Source organism: Magallana gigas, chromosome 5, assembly GCF_963853765.1.
Source record: "Magallana gigas chromosome 5, xbMagGiga1.1, whole genome shotgun sequence".
Lineage (NCBI taxonomy): Eukaryota > Metazoa > Mollusca > Bivalvia > Ostreida > Ostreidae > Magallana > Magallana gigas.
The window spans coordinates 8,043,636-8,062,259 of record NC_088857.1 but is presented as its reverse complement, the minus strand read 5'-3'; the positions used below and the strand labels follow the sequence as shown (position 1 = coordinate 8,062,259).

The 18,624-nt window shown below is 34.1% G+C and overlaps 2 protein-coding genes across 6 annotated transcripts; both read right to left on the bottom strand.

Annotated features, from left to right (window-relative positions):
- Window positions 1-632: 632 nt before the first annotated feature.
- LOC136269457 (glycoprotein 3-alpha-L-fucosyltransferase A-like) lies at window positions 633-9,095 on the bottom strand. Its single transcript, XM_011448468.4, has 4 exons — window positions 8,830-9,095; window positions 5,688-5,830; window positions 2,276-3,432; window positions 633-1,163 (listed from the first exon to the last, which is right to left on the bottom strand). Exons 2-4 carry the CDS (start codon window positions 5,698-5,700, stop codon window positions 1,119-1,121), a joined length of 1,215 nt encoding a protein of 404 aa, XP_011446770.3. The 5' UTR covers window positions 5,701-5,830; window positions 8,830-9,095; the 3' UTR covers window positions 633-1,118.
- Window positions 9,096-10,429: 1,334 nt separating this feature from the next.
- Window positions 10,430-17,962, bottom strand: LOC105341764 (glycoprotein 3-alpha-L-fucosyltransferase A). 5 transcript variants are annotated; one of them, XM_034482066.2, is made up of 4 exons: window positions 17,679-17,962; window positions 13,791-13,926; window positions 11,451-12,629; window positions 10,430-10,805 (listed from the first exon to the last, which is right to left on the bottom strand). In XM_034482066.2, exons 3-4 carry the CDS (start codon window positions 12,612-12,614, stop codon window positions 10,761-10,763), a joined length of 1,209 nt encoding a protein of 402 aa, XP_034337957.2. In that variant the 5' UTR covers window positions 12,615-12,629; window positions 13,791-13,926; window positions 17,679-17,962; the 3' UTR covers window positions 10,430-10,760. The 5 variants fall into 5 exon arrangements, with proteins under 5 accessions (XP_034337957.2, XP_011446732.3, XP_034337976.2 ...); XM_011448430.4 differs by lacking the exon at window positions 17,679-17,962 and adding an exon at window positions 17,340-17,568; XM_034482085.2 differs by lacking the exon at window positions 13,791-13,926.
- Between the last annotated feature and the right edge of the window lie 662 nt (window positions 17,963-18,624).

Sequence of the window (18,624 nt, the reverse complement as noted above, 5' to 3'; positions counted from 1 at the left end):
TAAACAAAAGCAGGATAAGATAGACAAGAAAAACGAAAAACTTCCAGCTGACCGTATCAGTAAAGTAGCAGACAAAAGGTACAACAACATTTCAGTTTAAATTTGCAATCGGCACCGCCGTCCGTGAAAAGTTCTCTAGTGTCGGATAAAAGGCCGTCAAAACAGCAACGGACGAGCAGCTCAGACACCGAGCCTTCAACACCTACCCTAGGTACAGATATGTCAAATGAACTGAAACTTATACATGCTAGTTTGACCGAAATCCGAGAGTCAACGGTGAAAAACGCAGATATTAAAGACATCGTAACCAAAATTGTGTCAGAAATAAAGAGCGAGATCAAGAAGGAAATTGATGAGGAAGTAAAGGCAACTTTAACACAAGAACTCACAGAAAGCGTAACGGTACGGGTCAAGTTTATCTTTACAAAGAGTACTCATTTCTGAATATCGATTGTAACTTACGGTGGTTAAATATACCTAAAATTGGCACAAAAACGGGCAAAAAGATTTTATCAAATTTTGGCTAAAACTGTGAGCTTGAAATATTCTCTTCGATGAAAATATTCATACCTTTATCTTAACCATGTTTTATTTAACTTCATTTTTCATCCCAAAAACTACAAAATTGCGAGTCAAAATACAAATTTTCATTTATTATGAAGAGTACAATTGCTCTTGTCGGAGCAGAATGATTTCACTCGATCATTTTCACAACAAATAACTTCGACTCACGCTTGAATCACACTCAAAACGTGTTGACAACATTCTCTTGTAGCACTCGGCCCGTTTTACAAATAATTTTGACACGTGCTTGAATCACACTCAAATTCTTCCTTCCATTCATTCCTACAACATGCCCTCACACAGCCTGAAATGAAAGTTCTGTCAGGTGATTATTTTTAAAGCACCTGTATTTGTTTGGAGAATCACGAATTGGACTATCATGTATCATATCACGTAAGCAAACACATTTCTGCAATGCAAATACAAGGCCAATAGAACAGATTCCTTACACCTCTTCAATCCCGCATATTGCACAACACATCCTCTTTGTTCCCCGTACTACATTGAAATATCGTTCAGTGTTTCTATATAATTATGGAATGAAGCTCCTCTCATCAGACGAAATAATTCTTTATTCTTCTGGTGATAATGCTTGTAAGCTGTTAAGAAAAAAAAAATCATGAATAGAAATGATATTCAGAACAAATTATAATCAAGCTGCGTTAATTTAAGAATTATATCCAAATGGAAAGTTACAATTATAAACTGAAAATCCAGACACAATGCAAGTGCCGTTAGGAGAAATAGGAGAGATGGATTCCAATTGTCTCCGCAATTTTGAGACCATTTTAATCTTCTTAAGATGAAAAGCATTGTATAAAGCTTTAGGAAAAATGTTTAAAGCAATATAAGCTGCAACTTTCATGCAGAAACTTTTTTTACGAAAATGTTATGTTCTACTAAAATGACAAAAAATATCATGATTTTAAAATTTCTGTTAGCCTTATTTTGTGGGAAAAGCCGTCAAGAAGCCCTAATATAAGCAAAATTGAATTATTGTCGTCCTGTACAAAAATCCAACTGCTATATATAATCCTTAGAAGAGAAATCTTTCTACTGACAGAAATTAATGATTTTTCCAAATCTTATTTATCATAAAAGTTTAAGTTACATGCAGACTTAGCATACTAGCAGGTTTTTAAAACAAAATAAAATTCTAAAAAATGTTTTGATTTTTTTGGGTTAAAATATAGTTAATGGCCAAAAATGTCATATTTTCAATTTCAGATAGATTTGCATGGTACATTTGTAATTTGTTGACAATCCAGCCTCCTTGTTAGTGAACAGCGACAGGGAGAGACAAGTATTCCATCTGCATGAAATATCATTGGTCAGCTCTGTTTATATAATACATGTATACGCTACATGCAGTAAACTATATATGGCGCCGTTTTATTGAATTCCGAAATGGCAAGGCATGAATGAGCTTTATATTTAGTAGGCGAATTATACTTCCGACTAATATTCTTAAAAAAAACGTGATTTGAATCATTATGTATTAAACACTATAAATGTTTTATTTTCAGGGTTAACGGATAAGATTACCGTTTTAGTAATCTACGTCTAATTAGAAATTTAAATAAAGTTGTCATTGCATAGTAAATAAAATAGTGCAAGGCGCAATGCGTGCGCAAATAGTTCAATTTGCCGGATGCCTCATATGGACACAACTGTGATCGGCCGAAGCCGATCACAAAAAACAAAGCCTTACCGTCCAGCCTTGGCAAGTATCGTCTGCTAACCAGCTTTTGTAATCTACAACTTGAGCCGGGACTGAATCGTTGTGTAAAGCTTTGCACATATCACAGAATCCTGCAAAATGATCTGCAATAACAGTGTAGTTTTTTCTCCATTCAAAATAACTGTTATACTCGGTATCGTTGTTAGCTAGACGTTTTAAAAGTTTTGCCAAATCTTCCATTTGATATTCATGAACATTAATGTAAGACTTGGGAGGAGCATCGAATGGAACCTGTTCTGGTATCCAATTCACCAATGGAATATTTCGTCTATTGAGAGCATTCCAGAACTTTTCTGAAGTGTAATACTTACAATTACTGTTTTCAAAAGTAACCGCGAACCTATAAGGTTTCAATAAAGCTTCACAACTTCCGTTCCTTGGACAGGTAAGATTCCCACATCTTCCGTAAAGATCCAGTGGCGTATGCTCTCTTAACCTCTTCACATACGAATATCTTCCAGCATCATCCACACAATTACTGATCACGCCATACGTCATTTTGGTTTTACCTTCTGCAAAATTTTCATAGCGAGGTTTCTCCTCGGCTGTCTTCGCTTTTCTCCAAGATCGCCCGTACGGGCAATGAATCGTGGAATCTCGTCTATAAGATAACGTCCAATTAAAAGCGAATCGAGAATAAACGAGACTTCTTCCTGTATAATACTGATGTGGAGGTGGTTCGTTGTTATGTAACACCCAAACTTGGTGAGGCGCTCGATATTGTGGTGGCCTCTCCCAAATGTATAAGTCTAACAAATGAAAAACTATGGCGTCAGCTTCTCTTATGGTGCTCTTATCTGTAGTGACGGAACATTTGTGAGAACATGGAGCATTCAGAACCCGCTTCACAGACCGCTCCCAATTGGCGTCATAAAAATATCGAGTCCAAAGTAAAATGCGCTTCTCCGATTTATTCACGTAATGATTTTGGTCAAAGTAGTATACGTGATGGTTGCTGCCCTTTGGTACCACCAGTGAAAAGGAAGGATAATTTTCAGATATTAAAAGGCAATTCACTACAATAATGAACACGCCTAAAGATATAAGAGACTTTTTGCGATGCGTGAAACAGTGGAGTACATTCGCTTTGTTAAGCGCCCATTTCGCTGTTTGTTCTTCGCCCCTCTCTGCAAACAAAAGAAATGTAGGCAATCATGTAGGCAATACTACAATTGATTTTATCGTATGAAATTACATACGAATAGAACTAAATAGTTCATTAGAATTACGCATAAAACATGCACGTAGCATCGTTTTTGAAAGTCGGGGGGGGGGGGGGGGGGGGGGGGGGGAGGCAGACTCATCCAAAAAAAATCTTGACAAGTAAAATGAAAAGGAGGAAAACGTTACTTTCCAAAATCTTTAAAAGGGGGGGGGGGGCGGGGCAAGTATTTCTTTAACTTCAATTTCACTGTTCATTTCCCTATTTTCAATTTTTTACATGGTCCCATAAAAGTGTGTGTGTGGGGGGGGGGGGGGGGGGGGGCAACTCCATGTTCATTCAATCATTTTGAAAAATGTATGTAAATTTAAGAAAAATCTTAATCTGCAGCCCCCCCCCCCCCCCCCTGATGCTACGTGCCTGTAAAACTACAATGTAAGCAGTTCTTTCCCATGCAGCGTTTAAAAAGAGGAAGGGTAAAATAACTGTAAAACAATTCTCAATCACGAACAGGCAAGATGCCTTGATTGTGCTTCCAACTCTCATGGATTCCTATGTTTTCTAATTTTGAAAATTTACCAATCATAATTTTCAGTGCGAACTAGTACAAGTGTTGTTGATGACAGTATTACAAGAACATTGTAGGCTTTCTTATATAATGAGATATATAGAATTGAATTATACTCTTTCTTATTCGATATTCTGAAAGAAAAACTTTCTTTTTTGGGCTTCATCTGGTTAATAAAGTGGAATAAATTTTTTTACAGCTTGTTGCACTATTGACTCTCGTCTTAATGACGAGAGTCAATAGTGCAACAAGCTGTAAAAAAATTTAAACTGCTTAGATCTAAGATCAAAATAAGGTGTTTCTATATAAATTATCCGGCGACAATAAGACTAAACTGCTCTAGATGGTAAAAAAGGCATTTTATTTAAATTTTAGGTCGGTATGTGGAATTATTGGGAAGACTAAAACTACACCCGAACAATCCGAAACCTATAATTCCTCCGTCTCGGTAATCATTTTTATCACAATATATGAACAAAAATTGAAAAGAATGAAAATTAGAGTGATAAATGTCATAAAGTTAAACGACAATATAAGTTAGTCAATTAAATCAAAGGCCAGATTACACAGTTAATAAAATAATTAAGCAATTATAATTAAAGTGAATTGTTGTCTTGTATTCTTTCTTTATTCACTTAAGACCAGTTCACTGGTATTTGAGCTTCAAAATAAGTATATACACTTATGTACACAAAAACTGTCATGTCACATGTACAGTAGGAGTAATAATGATAAAAAAGGTTAAGTTAACAATACAGTAGGTTGTTAAAGTTGGTTTCTGGAAGAAAATTAATAAATTTCTTAATAAATCTTGACAAGTGTTTAGTTTTTCTACATTAAAAGTATTCATGAGCTCGTTAAATTTTATAATATTTGGGTTTTCATAATATCTCTTGGACAAAAACATTTTTCTGCAAAGGGAAAGGTACATGCTACTGTACATTTATAAATTCTTTTGAACATTGACAAAGTAAGTCAAATTTCACGAACATGTTTTCAAAAAGAATTTGTCAAAATTTCACTCCAAATTAGACTGGTAAAAATACAAGTTTGTTTGGACAAGGTTACTAAAAGTAGTATAGCAAACTATGACATTAAATCAAACAAAGAGTCGCCCCTTTTCTTTAAACAGTTTTTTTTTTTTAAGTAGTTAGGTTATGATTCTCGAGAAGATTTCGCAATTTCAAACATACACAAGAGAGTATACCCAGAGCAATACAGCCTGATTCAAATCAAGCTCAATCGATGAGCACTTTTTATACAGTGATTAGAATTCCCGTAAGTGATATGTAAACAGTCTTTCGAAATAGAAGTTTTGCTATGGTTCTAAACCACACACCAATGACGAATCATTGATAAATTTAACTTGTCGGGATATTGACCACTTCATCAAACATATGTATAATTCGGAGAAACACGAAGACACGTACAAACAGAGTTGCCACAGAACACTAAATTATTGAAAACACGGGAGTGGGTGGTGGAGGTTAAGAGTAAATTCGAAAGTACTATATTAATGCCAAAATTTAACTTAGATTATACAAATTTATGAGGACGTAGATATAGAAAATTAAGACCATAGTTAGGCTATGCAATTTTATGAAAACGTGGATACAGCAAAGACCAAGAAGAATAGCAAAAGTGTGACTTACCACAAGTGATCATCGTTGTGGAAGAATTTAAAAATCTCGTTGTAAGTTACCGACATTCGAAACCCATTCAACCCTGTCGCTTGAATTGGCATAAGCGATTACGAAATGGATGTTCTGGGGTCAGGTAAAAGAGTGGAACGTTCCTGAAATGTGTGAATTGATTTCATTTATATCGTTGACCAGTGTCGGCATATTACAGGTATTTATATAGCAATTCCCTTTTGTGTGGTGTAATTTAAATACCCAGAGAGAGAGAGAGAGAGAGAGAGAGAGAGAGAGAGAGAGAGAGAGAGAGAGAGAGAGAGAGAGAGAGAGGAGAGAGAGAGAGAGAGAGAGAGAGAGAGATATGACTGTTTTAAATTTTAGTGTATCAATACAGCTCGCTTATTTTAAAACAAAAATACTTTTCTTTTGAAGAAAAAAAAAAAACCAAACGAACCCCCAATCTTCAAAATTACCTTTTCCATTTTTTCTCACTTTTTGAAACTGCAATCGTTAGAAATAAATATATACTGAACAGCTGCTTAAGTCACATTGTAGGCTATAAATATGATACTCTCTCCACGAGCTTAAGATCGTTAAGATGAACATTTTTTGTTTCGGTAATTGATAAAAAAAAATGATCATTTCATGCATCGGTCCGGACCCCCGGAAAATTCAATATTATAATTCTACACAGTAAAGAAGAGGGGGTACGGAGCTCATTCCCCTGGAATATTTAATATTATTAATTTCACATTGTAAAAATACCAAAATATGCCACGGAACCCCCTTCCCCATCAACAAATACAATTAACCCTGCCCCCTCCAAGGAAAATAATGGATCTGCGCAGGCTACTGAAAATAAATTTTTGAAAGTTTGTCATCTGCCTCAGATGTCAATTTATAAAGCTTAAATTATCTTTAAACTATAGAGAGTTCCATAAACATAAAACGGCGAAGGCGAAAGTGCGAAGATGCAATGGCGAAGCGCGAAGATGCAAAAGCGGAGGAGCTTCGCAACTTTGCACTCTCACCTTCATATCTTACTATCGCTCTTTCGCATTCGCAACTTCGCACTTTCGCCCTCGCAACCTCGCTATCTCACATTTTCGCCTTAAAGGCAAAATTGCGAAGGTCGAAGTTGCCCATGGGAACACCATAATAAACAGTTATATCTTTAACAAACTATTAAATGCTTAATCACATCTTAAAAGGACGTTATTTCACAAAATGTGCCACCAAATGTTGTAATATGAGTCTTAATTTTACTACGCTTTTGTCCCTTTTTGACACTTATGTAGGAAGCATTGCTTACTACGGTTGTGAAGTCTGGGGCTTTCATTCTGCCCCAGATATAGAAAAAATTCATCTTAATTATTGTAAAAACATACTTAATGTTAAAAGGGGCACATCTAATGCAGTTATTTATTGTGAATTGGGCAGAATGCCTCTGCAATGTATCAGAAAAATACGTATTTTAAGATACTGGATGAAACTTTTATCATCAAGAAATTGCATTTTGAATTCATGTTATGTTAATATGTGTAATGAAACTTTAGGTAAAAACAAATGTAAAAACTGGGCTGCAGAGATCAAGAATATGTTAACAAGTATTGGGTAATGAACTTATGGGAAAACCAATTTTTTGAAAAGCCAGAAATTATTTTAACGATCGCCAAGCAACGTATTTTTGATTATTTTAAACAGTCTTTACTAGCTGACATAAATGCCTCTTCCAAATGTACAATCTATAGATATTTAGTTGACCATTGTACCTTGCAGTCATATCTAACAAAAAGAATTCCTTTACAATATAAGAAACTTATGGTGGCATATCTCTGCCCCTTGTGTGCAAGTTATTTTTCTATTAATTATGTCGACATGCAAGATAAATATATTGACATGCAAGATAGTTATGTCAACATGCAACATAACTATGTTGACATGCAAGAAAACTGCAAACAAATAAGAGTTATAAAAAATCTCAAATATCGCCAACATGTGACATCCAAGATGCTAGATACGCTACCTTTTGATGTCAACATGCAACTTATTTATGTTAACATGCAACTTATTTATGTCGACATGCAACTTATTTATGTCAACATGCAACTTAGTTATGTTAACATGCAAGATAAATATGTTGACATGCAATATATTTATGTCAACATGCAACTTAGTTATGTTGACATGCAACTTAAAAGTTGCATGTCAACATATTTATCTCGCATGTAAACATAACTAAGTTGCATGTCGACATATTCATCTCGCATGTCGGCATAAGTAAGTTGCATGTTGACATAAATAAGTTGCATTTCGACATAAATAAGTTGCATGTTGATATAAATAAGTTGCATGTCAGCATATTTATCTTGCATGTTAACATAAATAAGTTGAATGTCGACATAAAAAGGTAGCATCTAGCATCTTGGATGTCACAGATGGGCGATATTTGAGATTTTTTTTAGATTTTGTATAATTCATATCTCATTGCAATTTCTTGCATGTCAACATAGTTATGTTGCATGTTGACATAATTATCTTGCATGTCGACATATTTGATAGAAAAATAACTTGCACACAAGGGGCAGAGAAACTTATATGTAAATTAAGATTATCATCCCATTGTCTTACCATCGAAACTGGCAGATATAACAATGTTCCATTACAAAGACGTTTATGTCCTCTATGTACCTTAGATATAGAAGATGAATATCATTTTATATTGAAATGTCCCTATTACTGTAACTTAAGAGAAAAATTCCTTAAGAAGTTTTATTATATTAAACCCTCTGTCTTTAAATTAATTCTATTATTGTCAACACAAAATGTAAAGGATTTGTGCAATTTAGGTAAATATATTAAGAATGCTTTTGTAATCAGAAAACTTCATGTATAAACTTGCCTTTTTCAAGTGACCAGTATATGTATTATAACATGTGTATATTGATTGTATATGTCTATGAGCTGTGCAGCTGTTGACTAATAAACAATACAATACGATAATCACGAATAAGTACGTAATAATATCAATTCAGGCATAGATACTAGAAATAACAAAATTTAAAAAATCAATTCATCAAATATTTCGTTAAAAAACTGATTTCAAAAATTGAAAAATGGAACACGATATTATTGAATGAATGAAAGCAAAACATACCATTTCTTCCACCCAATTAAATAGCGTTTTTCATAGTCCATGTGTTCCACGACCTCTCAAGCCCTTACGACAGATCCCAGAAAAGCACAACATTATAGGTAACATGATCATTACAGTTCGAATCAAAACACTTCTATTTTCAATGCTTTAGAGGGGTTGGTGTGTCATAAAAGCCATGAAATACCCAGGCTTGTTGAACTTTTACTAGAATTGCTACGTTTTACTTTGAACCTCGTATTTCTTCTTGCCATCTCAGTTTAAATGTTGATGATTTTCATTTACTACGCGTCAAAAGTAGCAACGATTCGTTCAATTTAAAAAAAATATAAGGGTGTTGTGAAATACGGCCCCGAGTAATAATAGCAATATTTATATATCTAGAAGTTATTTAAACTATTCTGCAAAATAGTGGTTATTGCGCCATGGCCCATACAACGTAAAACACTGTGCCGGATAATTATGCCAGTGCCAAGGTGTCATTTTTGCATCCTTCTGAGCTGCATGTATTGAAAAATTCTATTATGGCATAAGATAGACCATTGCTTAAAGAGTTTATAAACCACCTTTATTATCATTGTATCTCACCTGTCAATGAGATAAATACCTGTCAAAATTGAATTTCGACAGGAAAATAATGTTTCACATAAAAAAACGATATTCCTATTGGAAATTTGAAATCTCCAATTGGAATACAAGAATTTTTAACTTCCTATAGAAATTTAATTTCCGGTAGGATTTGCTAAGGTCCGATAGAAAATCTTAATTCCTATGGGAAACCTACCTGTCTGAATCAAATTCCTACAGGAAATACCTTTCTCCTATTCCTAAAGGATTTTAATAGAATCCTATAGGATTGCCAATTTTTCCTGTATGTGATTCATTTATCCTATGGGAATTATTATTTTCCTATGGGAGATTAATTTTTAATGTAAATATCTCACCTTTCAGGTAAAATACACTAAAAACAAAAGTAGATTTACACACTGTAGACAATGGTCTATCATTTGGTATATATAGAGTTTTCCGAAACTTTCGAAAATGTTGTCTTAAGCGGGTGTAAAAATGCCACCTTGTCACTGGCATAATTATCCGGCACAGTGTTGTACGATATGGTAGGAATGTACCCTCGCATAACAGTTTAATAATAACCAAAGATCTTACTCTAATTTCCTTCTGAACATACGAAAGATATTCAAACTTTGTACTAAAGTTACATTATACAATCTGATATCAATTATTACCGTGTCTAATCCTGTTCATTTATTATCGCATATATTTGCTTATGTAGAACACTACATTACGTGCATGGGTATTTCGTTGCAAAAATTTGGCTAGCTGTTATTATTAAGTTGAAACAACATTGGGGGGGGGGGGGTATACCTTTGCAATATATGCTTTTCGCAATATCATTAATTAAAATATCAGTCATTTTCTTGTCAAACAGCTAATTGCTCGTTCACAAGGGCATGCAGCTGAGTTGCAGAACTGAATTCATTGCTGCATTGAGGTTAGTAAATGTATCTTAAATACCTAAATCCTAAATTGAAATTCATGTACCCACAAATATTTGTAATAATGCACAAAAATCACAGATGAAATGCACATTTTTTTATTTTATTTAATTATTCATTTATGTAAAAATTTAAGTCTTGTGAACAAAAAAAAAAAAAAATTAAACAACTCGAATTGTGTATTAGTAACAAGGTTATGTATATACAAAATATGGCATCGTTGCAAAAGCAATAAATATCACAATAAATAAATTGCATTGTTAATACATTGATCACCTCTAGCAAAGGCTCAAAAGTCGGGATAAATAATGTCATTCGGACAATTCAGAGAAAGTAAAATGAAAATAATGATTATATCAAATTCATTGAAAATGACGTGGAATGGGGTTGAACACATTGATTGATGCTCGGACAAAGTCCTCACAAAAAATAGTTCTTTATTCTTCTTGTTATCATGCTGAGAATCTGAAAGAAGAAAAACGTTAATTGAATATTTGCCTAAAACTACCATATGTTGCTACATCTTGTTTCAGACGAGTAATTTCATTTGGTAACTTAATTGTTGAGAAATTAAATTTTTTCTAGGCGAAACTAACAAAACGTAAAATTATGTGTGTTAGTGTGAAATGAATACAGGAATCAGCTAATTCAATTTCGTTGTAATGAACGAGGCACAGATAACTTTAGATATTCAAGGAAGAAAACTATTGTGGACAAATAAGAGTTACTATAGTACAGAATAAGCAACTGCAGACTTACAAGGGCGACTGAAATTTCGATATTGGTACAATCGCAGTTGTTATTATTCAAAATGAGATGCTAGTTATTCGTTAAAATTTGCGATCAAACTATTTGTAAATCGCCATAGAGACAAATGAGTTCAAACCAAGAAAGATGACAGTAAAGAACATCTAACTTAGAACTAATGCAGTACAGCGATAGACTGGTTATTTATAGTCAAGAATAATCAACTATATGCAAATACTGTCGTGACTAATGCAGAAAATTATAAACTGTATACAAAATGTACATATATGAAGGTCAGTAATCTGGAACACAAATTCAAGGATTTTAAAGAGAAGTAATCGGCAAAATATGGGCAAAACTTACTGTCCATTGCCGACAAGTGTCGTCTGCATACCAGGCCGGGTAGTCAACAACTTGGGCAGGTATTGATTGATTGTGCAAAGCTTTGCATAAATAACAGAACTGATTCCACATGGTGAATCCGTGGACGATATGGTGCGTTTTATGCCAGTCAAAATAACTGTTGTATTCGGTGTCGTTCTTGTCCAAGTAATCCAAGTACTTTGCTAAGTCACTCATACTTTTGAAATCGTGTACATTGATGTAAGATTTTGGCGGGGCGTCGTCCGGAACTTGTTCCGGAATCCAGTTGACTATTGGTATACTCCCCCGTACTAAACCGTTCCAAAACTTCTCCGAAATGTAACCTTTACAGTTGCTATTTTCAAAAGTGATTGCAAACTTGTATGGCTTTAGCATTTGAGAACAAGAACTGTTTCTTGGACAAGTCAGGTTTCCGCAGCGACCATACAAGTCTATTGGGGTAAAATGTCTCAATTTTTTAATGTAACTATACCTCCCGGCGTCATCAACACAATTACTAATGATTGCATACGTCATTTTTGTTTTACCTTCCGCATAATTGAGATTGACCGACCTCCGTTTCGTTTCCAAGGCCTTCCCCTGTAACGGCTCGGCGTGACCGTAAGGGGCGAATACGGTTGCGTCCTTTCGAAAGGACAATGTCCAATTGAAAATATATTGAGGATATATGAAACTTCTCCCCGTGTAATAGACATGCGGGGGAGGTTCTGCAGAATACACGACCCACACCTGATGGGGCGCCCGATAGGTGGGAGGGGACTCCCAGATGTACATATCTAAAAGATGGAACACCACCGCATCTACATCCTGTATGGCGGACCTGTCGGTAGTGACAGTACACTTACAGCTGCATGATGTGTTGAGGATGTTTCTAACATGTTTCACCCAGTCGATATCGAAATGAAATCTTGTCCACAGCAAGATACGCCTCTCTGTCCTATTTACGGGGTGTCGTTGATCGAATGTGAACACATGGGGCCGATATCCTCGAACCTCATACCGTACTTGAAGATCTTGAGTGTACAGGTACAAAAAACTTGTCATGACAAATGCGAAACATATTGTTATAATCGCTCTACTGTTAAGGAGTTTGTATAAAACTCTATATGTATTTTGTCTCCATCGTTGATGCCGAATATTCATTTTGTAATCTGATATCTGAAAAGGATAAAATATTTGTTAGAATAGAAAATTGTTCGGGTCGAATTCTCTCTTACATGTTTAAGTGTAAAGGTACGTAAAGCAACATATATTGTCATCATCAAATTATTGATTTGTTTTAGTTTTTCCCCAAAATGATTCACTTAACTCTTTGAAATTCTATTACTACAGACCTTTATAACAAAGTTATTTTACTTTTTACCCCCCCCCCCTTCGAGAATAACAAAGAGTTTTGAGTTGTACACACGCGGTTTTATAACTATCTGTTCATATATAAACACTCAAGCAGTTCATTGTTAAGTATTATATTTACTAACGTGCAAGATATTGGCGGTTTATTGTCTCTCACCAAGATGAGAGAAATCGACCCGTATAAATGCACTAACGGAATCCCCAAATCGTGTCTTCTTGAACCAAAATTAGCACTGACCCTAACAGCTTGGGTTGTTTGAATGAGAAACGTTGCGCAATTTGTTTTGCGGCCGTGTAAGCTTGTACTGAAATTTAAATAGACGGCTCACGTGTCTATTTTGTTTACCGAAAAAAAGGGAGAATATAGAACGTTTGTCAACGCCCAATATCAGCATGATACCAACCAGTAACAACTGCAAAAATTAAAATAATGGAGGATCATTACTGAAAGGCCTGTAGGAATTCACCCCATGCTGTTTGCTGTTGACCAATTTTATATTTGAAAAGTTCAATATCTAATCAGCGATTCCGATTTAATTACCTTACATATAGTTACTTAGCGAATCGTGCTGACACTTGTTGAGTAATGCTTTCCAATCGTTTGTGATGATAAACCTTCGAAATACATTTCTAGTGAGTGTGATTAATTATCGACCAAAAACCCAATAATGACACAAATAAGCTACAAGTGATATAATGAATACATTAAAGTGTGCAATAAATAGAATGTTTAAACATTATTAATAGTTCAAAAAATAAAAGTGCATTGACGTGTTTTTCAGTTGCCAAAGGATTAAAAGGAATATTGATTTCGCTAAATCTAGTCTTGCAGAGATATATCGAATATAATTATGAACGTAAATATGATCATAATTATCTTATCAAATTTCGTTTTGGTGAAACTGAAACTTAAAGTAGAAATTATGCTTAGACGAAACTCATATCGAACAATTTAAAACAACTTACCAACTCTCTTCCACCCAAAACCACGAATCATTCAACTGCGAAATCTAAGTATTGCAAAACATTTCTCTTTAAATGCCCAGTAATGGAATGAACGCCGTGTTAACAATTGCCATGAGCTCTCTTAACTACTTTTTCCCTTTAAAAGAAATTACAATAGAAGTTAATGCCAAGGTATTTGGTAGCTTACATATTATTTTCTTAAAGGTGACAAGAATTCATAAATCCGCATTATTTCCCTTTAATCTCTGATCATCACTATATATTAGTTGATTTCTATTGTTACGGTCATCCCTAGGAGTTGTACACCCCCTATATATGGCCGAGACCACTATTTATGCTTCACCGCATTCAGGTATTTCATTCACCTGAACAGTTTGCATTGGACGGAAAGATTTGTAGAATCTCATTTTGAGCAAAATATTCAAGGAAAGTCAAAAACAAAACAGACTGAAATCCAGACACACATGCCTGTATTTAAAAAAAAACCTTGATCATTGTAGAACGTTTTCTGTGTCAAACTGTTATAACTTTGCAAATGTGCAAACCACACGCTGTAGTAGATAGTGCAGGGACAGCATGGACCATAGAAAACGGAGTGTTCTTTTTGGAAACTTATAAAAACGACGTTTTGTTACACACGATGTTCGATGAGCATGCAAAGTAAGACAGCACTATCTGGAAAGTAGTATTGAGTGTTCTGTTTCAGATAAGATAAGCAAATATATAACTACTTTACGCGATGTATCCCAATTATAGTTGGATTATTTGGACATCCCCCTCCTCCCTTAACAAAATCATCAACACATCAGCGTTGTAAAGTAAGTATCGTTCCCCCTTCGACAAGCGACGACCAGAGAAGAAAAGTTTTAAACAACAATCACAGCAATTAACTTTTGTAATGTAAATTGATATTTTCACCTGAATGGATACTGTAAAGAGGGTAACTATGACTTTTTCTATATCCAGCAAAACGTTTCAAGTTCTTTAAGGAATAAGGAATCATTCTTTGAATATTATGAGGTAATAATTTGGTCGGGGCGTGGCTAAATCCAATAAAGCCCGGCTTTATGATACATGTAGATTTGACCACGCTCCGACCAAAATTATCACCTCATAAAATAAGAATGATTCCTTCATCCTTATATTTATATTATTATTATTTTTTTTTTACCTTAATACAACATTTTAAAACCACTATTTTTTTTTCATGTAGCATGTGCTACATGTATGTATTACTACGCAGCGCAGCCAAGACCGTTTTTCGGTTATGCTATAAGACATCAACATTTCGGGTCGCTCATCTTTTATGAAATTATTGGGCTATAGGCTTCGAAATTGATTCGCAATGTTATCACAGACAAAGACAGATGAAAATGTGTGTGTATATATATATATATATATATATATATATATATATATATATATATATATATATATATATATATATATATATATATATATATATATATATATATATATTAGCCGTTTACAATTACGAAAATTCAAGTTGGCACAGAGTCAAGTACTATAGCAGGGTAGTTTACAGAATTAAAAAAAAAAAACTTGCACAAGGCTAATTAGTTTGAAATTGAATTTATTTATGTACGTTTTAACTTCGTTAGTTTTCGATAATTTCCGTAAAAGAAGGTGTTGAGTTCTTATAGTATTTTTCCCCAAAGAAGTTGCAGATAAAATGGAAAAATCAAAGTTAAAGAATTCGACGTAAACTTTTTTTTGTATATAAGTATTGTAGAATTATATCTGGAAAGTTCGTAAAAACTTTTATAAGACCATGAAATAGATTTGAAAATGGTACCACAGACAAATGTGACAGATTTCACGCTATATAAAAGGGGAAATACTCATCGTTGTGAAAGACTGCCTCCTTGAAACAAAATAAATTAAATCGTTGAGAGTCAGACAATTCTTGAAAATTTACATTTGCGATTTGTGTTTCAAATAGGCATATTTTTTTTTAAAATCTAACTTTTGGAAAAAAAACCAATTATACTTTTGAATTTAAGAGCCCACTGTTTTATTACGCCAAAATAAATTAAGAGTATGGTTTGTCGATGGTTACGCAGTCCGATTAAGTTATAATCGTGGCCGACTTTTTTAAAAAAAATATTAAATTCGAGTCCCGAAAAGTTTGAACTTTTTATAATACAAATTTCTTTTAATCGTATGAAAAGTTAATGTTTATTGATGATTTAAGAATATCAGAATAAAGTTATTTAAACGCTTCTCAATGTAATATTTTGTATGGGTGCTATTTTTTTTCAACATTACTTGTATGTCGTTACATGTATGAACTTAAATTTTAAACATTTTATTCTAAACAAGGGATTTCTAAACAATGTATGCATCAATGTAAAAAGTTGTTTTTCCCCTTTATAATGAAATAAGAGGATATGCCGTTGTTAAAGAGACATGTACATATTGTAAAAAGCAAAAAAAAAAAAAAAAAAATCTTTTAATAAAAGATAAATCGGTGATTCGAAGCAATAGGAAATATACGATGATTATAATTACAAATCTGATGGTTTTGAAGAACAAGAATCAGATTTATTCATGTAGCTCCAACGAATGACATTTTAAGTACGCTAGGCAATAGAAAACAAATTGATATAATTATGTTAACATCAAAATACATACTATATGGCCATCTTCCTAACCGTGTTTATGGAAATCATATGTTGGTCGCCGTGTTCTATAAAAATGCGGCAAAAATGTTGTGCATGTATTTTGCCTACATACGGAATATACCCGCTATGTAAATAGAGTCGTCTGCGTTATGTGTCTATATTTAGATATGACTCTTCAAGCGATACGGATATTCAAAAGTCCTTTCCACGTTAGAGAATATTTTTGCTTTTTTCAACACCCTCTTTCGTTTTCCCGAGCTCAAGACTGCTTGAGTATTGCGGTATTTCATGCATGTATTTTTTAGATAGGATTCATATGAAAATAGTCATTTTGTTGATGTTTATATAATTTTCATATGTGTGTTAAGTAAATAATATTAAAGGCGATTTGTTACGACCGCATCAATCCTAAATTATCCTTTTATCTTATTTTTAATAAATTAGTCAAGAAAATATTTACTTTCGGAGGAGTGAAACGATGTTTGATGAGCAATCATCAATCTTCTGTTATCAATCTTGTTTGTTGATTTACAACATATTTTGCGAAAATTACCGCTCAGAATCTTGGGACTATGGGTTTTATCGATGACATTTGCTAACGGCGTATGTTGTTTGTTGACACAAGTTTTATAACGGAAATGTACCACAGCAGCGAGTTCAGAGAAGCTGGCTTTAAATCTGAGGATCAATACTGAATAAACAACATCAACAACAACAAGAAACCCGAAAATAGCAAAGAAAACGCGCCCCAAACTTCATAAAACCCGATGAAAGTAAGTATAAGAAGAACGCATTTTTCATTATGCAGAATTTTAATCTACGAAAACGATAAAATATATCCCAGGACTACCAGGATTGAACCAAGCTGGTGATGCATGGGACAGAGATAACATCTATCACTTACCTCACGTTATTCCTCTATTGTCAGTCTCCTGTTGTGATAGCAATGTTTTAATGAAACTGCGCAATTCAAAGAAACAGAAAACGCACCGACAGACCAACCCCTGGTAGGAGTCTATAGGGTATTTATCGCCACAAAATAGCCCGTATCTTACAGTCTAGATATTGATTTGAACACGTTTTGCTGTCATCGTCGAACCGATTCTTTTGTATACAAGGTCTTTGCTTGACAAAAGCTAATTTGACTGGCATTAAAAGTGAAAAAAAAAATGATCAGTCAAAAAATTACATAACTTATCAGTATAAATACCTCTGAATTTAGTTTAACAAAATTCTTACTTACCCGAAACTATGTGAAAATAAGTTCGCAAAGTAATTACAGGTGGCCCTGGCTCAACAATTGTCATGTTGGCTAGTCACATATTTCCGGTCTTTTCAGGTGATAAATACCAATCAGTCTTATTGAAAACTGAAGGTTTTCTGACCTGGAATATCACATGACGCGACGCTATTCAATGGTTTCGCAATGCAAATATTCATAAGATGTCGTTCTTTGAAGTCTCAACAAACTCAAACAAATCCCGTTTGGATTTTGTCATCATATGCTTGTTTACAGATGGCTGAATAAATGAACATTGGTAGAATGAAACTTTCAACGAGCGTAACTTGAAGCTTGAGCTAAAGTTCCCTTATAAATGGTAGTGGTATATTACTGAACGATATGAACAGCTAGAGGCACAGGAGTACCACATTCACTTGATTTCAACACATTTCATTCTATATTTATCACACAAATGATTTCAACCCAAGTTTTTAAATAAATAATCAGCTTCATTGATCTCAGTATAATACATGTACATTTATGAACATTCGATGTATCTATAAAACCACTTCTACTTGAATTTATTAGACGGTGGCTATAAATAGCCACGGTCTATTGCTACGGTCCTGACCGGAAGAGTATTTCTCACGGGGACCCTAGCGGATAACGAACGATAACTCTGTTAGGTACATGTATGCAGTGTTATACAGACAATGTTTTATCTACGTGTCGATTTCAGTATGAGAACTAATTTTAATCTTATCAGATATTTTAAGCATTATAGCTGCTAAGTATTTTGTACATACATTTAAATAATGAATGAAATTGTGTTTTATTTTAAATGAGCCGTTACCCTTAGACGGTGGCTATAAATAGCCACGGTCTATTGCTACGGTCCTGACCGGAAGAGTATTTCTCACGGGGACCCTAGCGGATAACGAACGATAACTCTGTTAGGTACATGTAT

Excerpts from the sequence above, each read along its gene's own strand:
- LOC136269457 (XM_011448468.4), bottom strand. Across the intron at positions 1,164-2,275 it reads ATACTTGCCAAGGCTGGACG|CTTACAAGCATTATCACCAG; the intron begins GTAAGGCTTTGT and ends TTTTCTTAACAG.
- LOC105341764 (XM_034482066.2), bottom strand. The coding sequence starts at position 12,614 with ATGAATATTCGGCATCAACGATGGAGACAAAATACATATAGAGTTTTA. Across the intron at positions 10,806-11,450 it reads ACACTTGTCGGCAATGGACA|ATTCTCAGCATGATAACAAG; the intron begins GTAAGTTTTGCC and ends TTCTTCTTTCAG.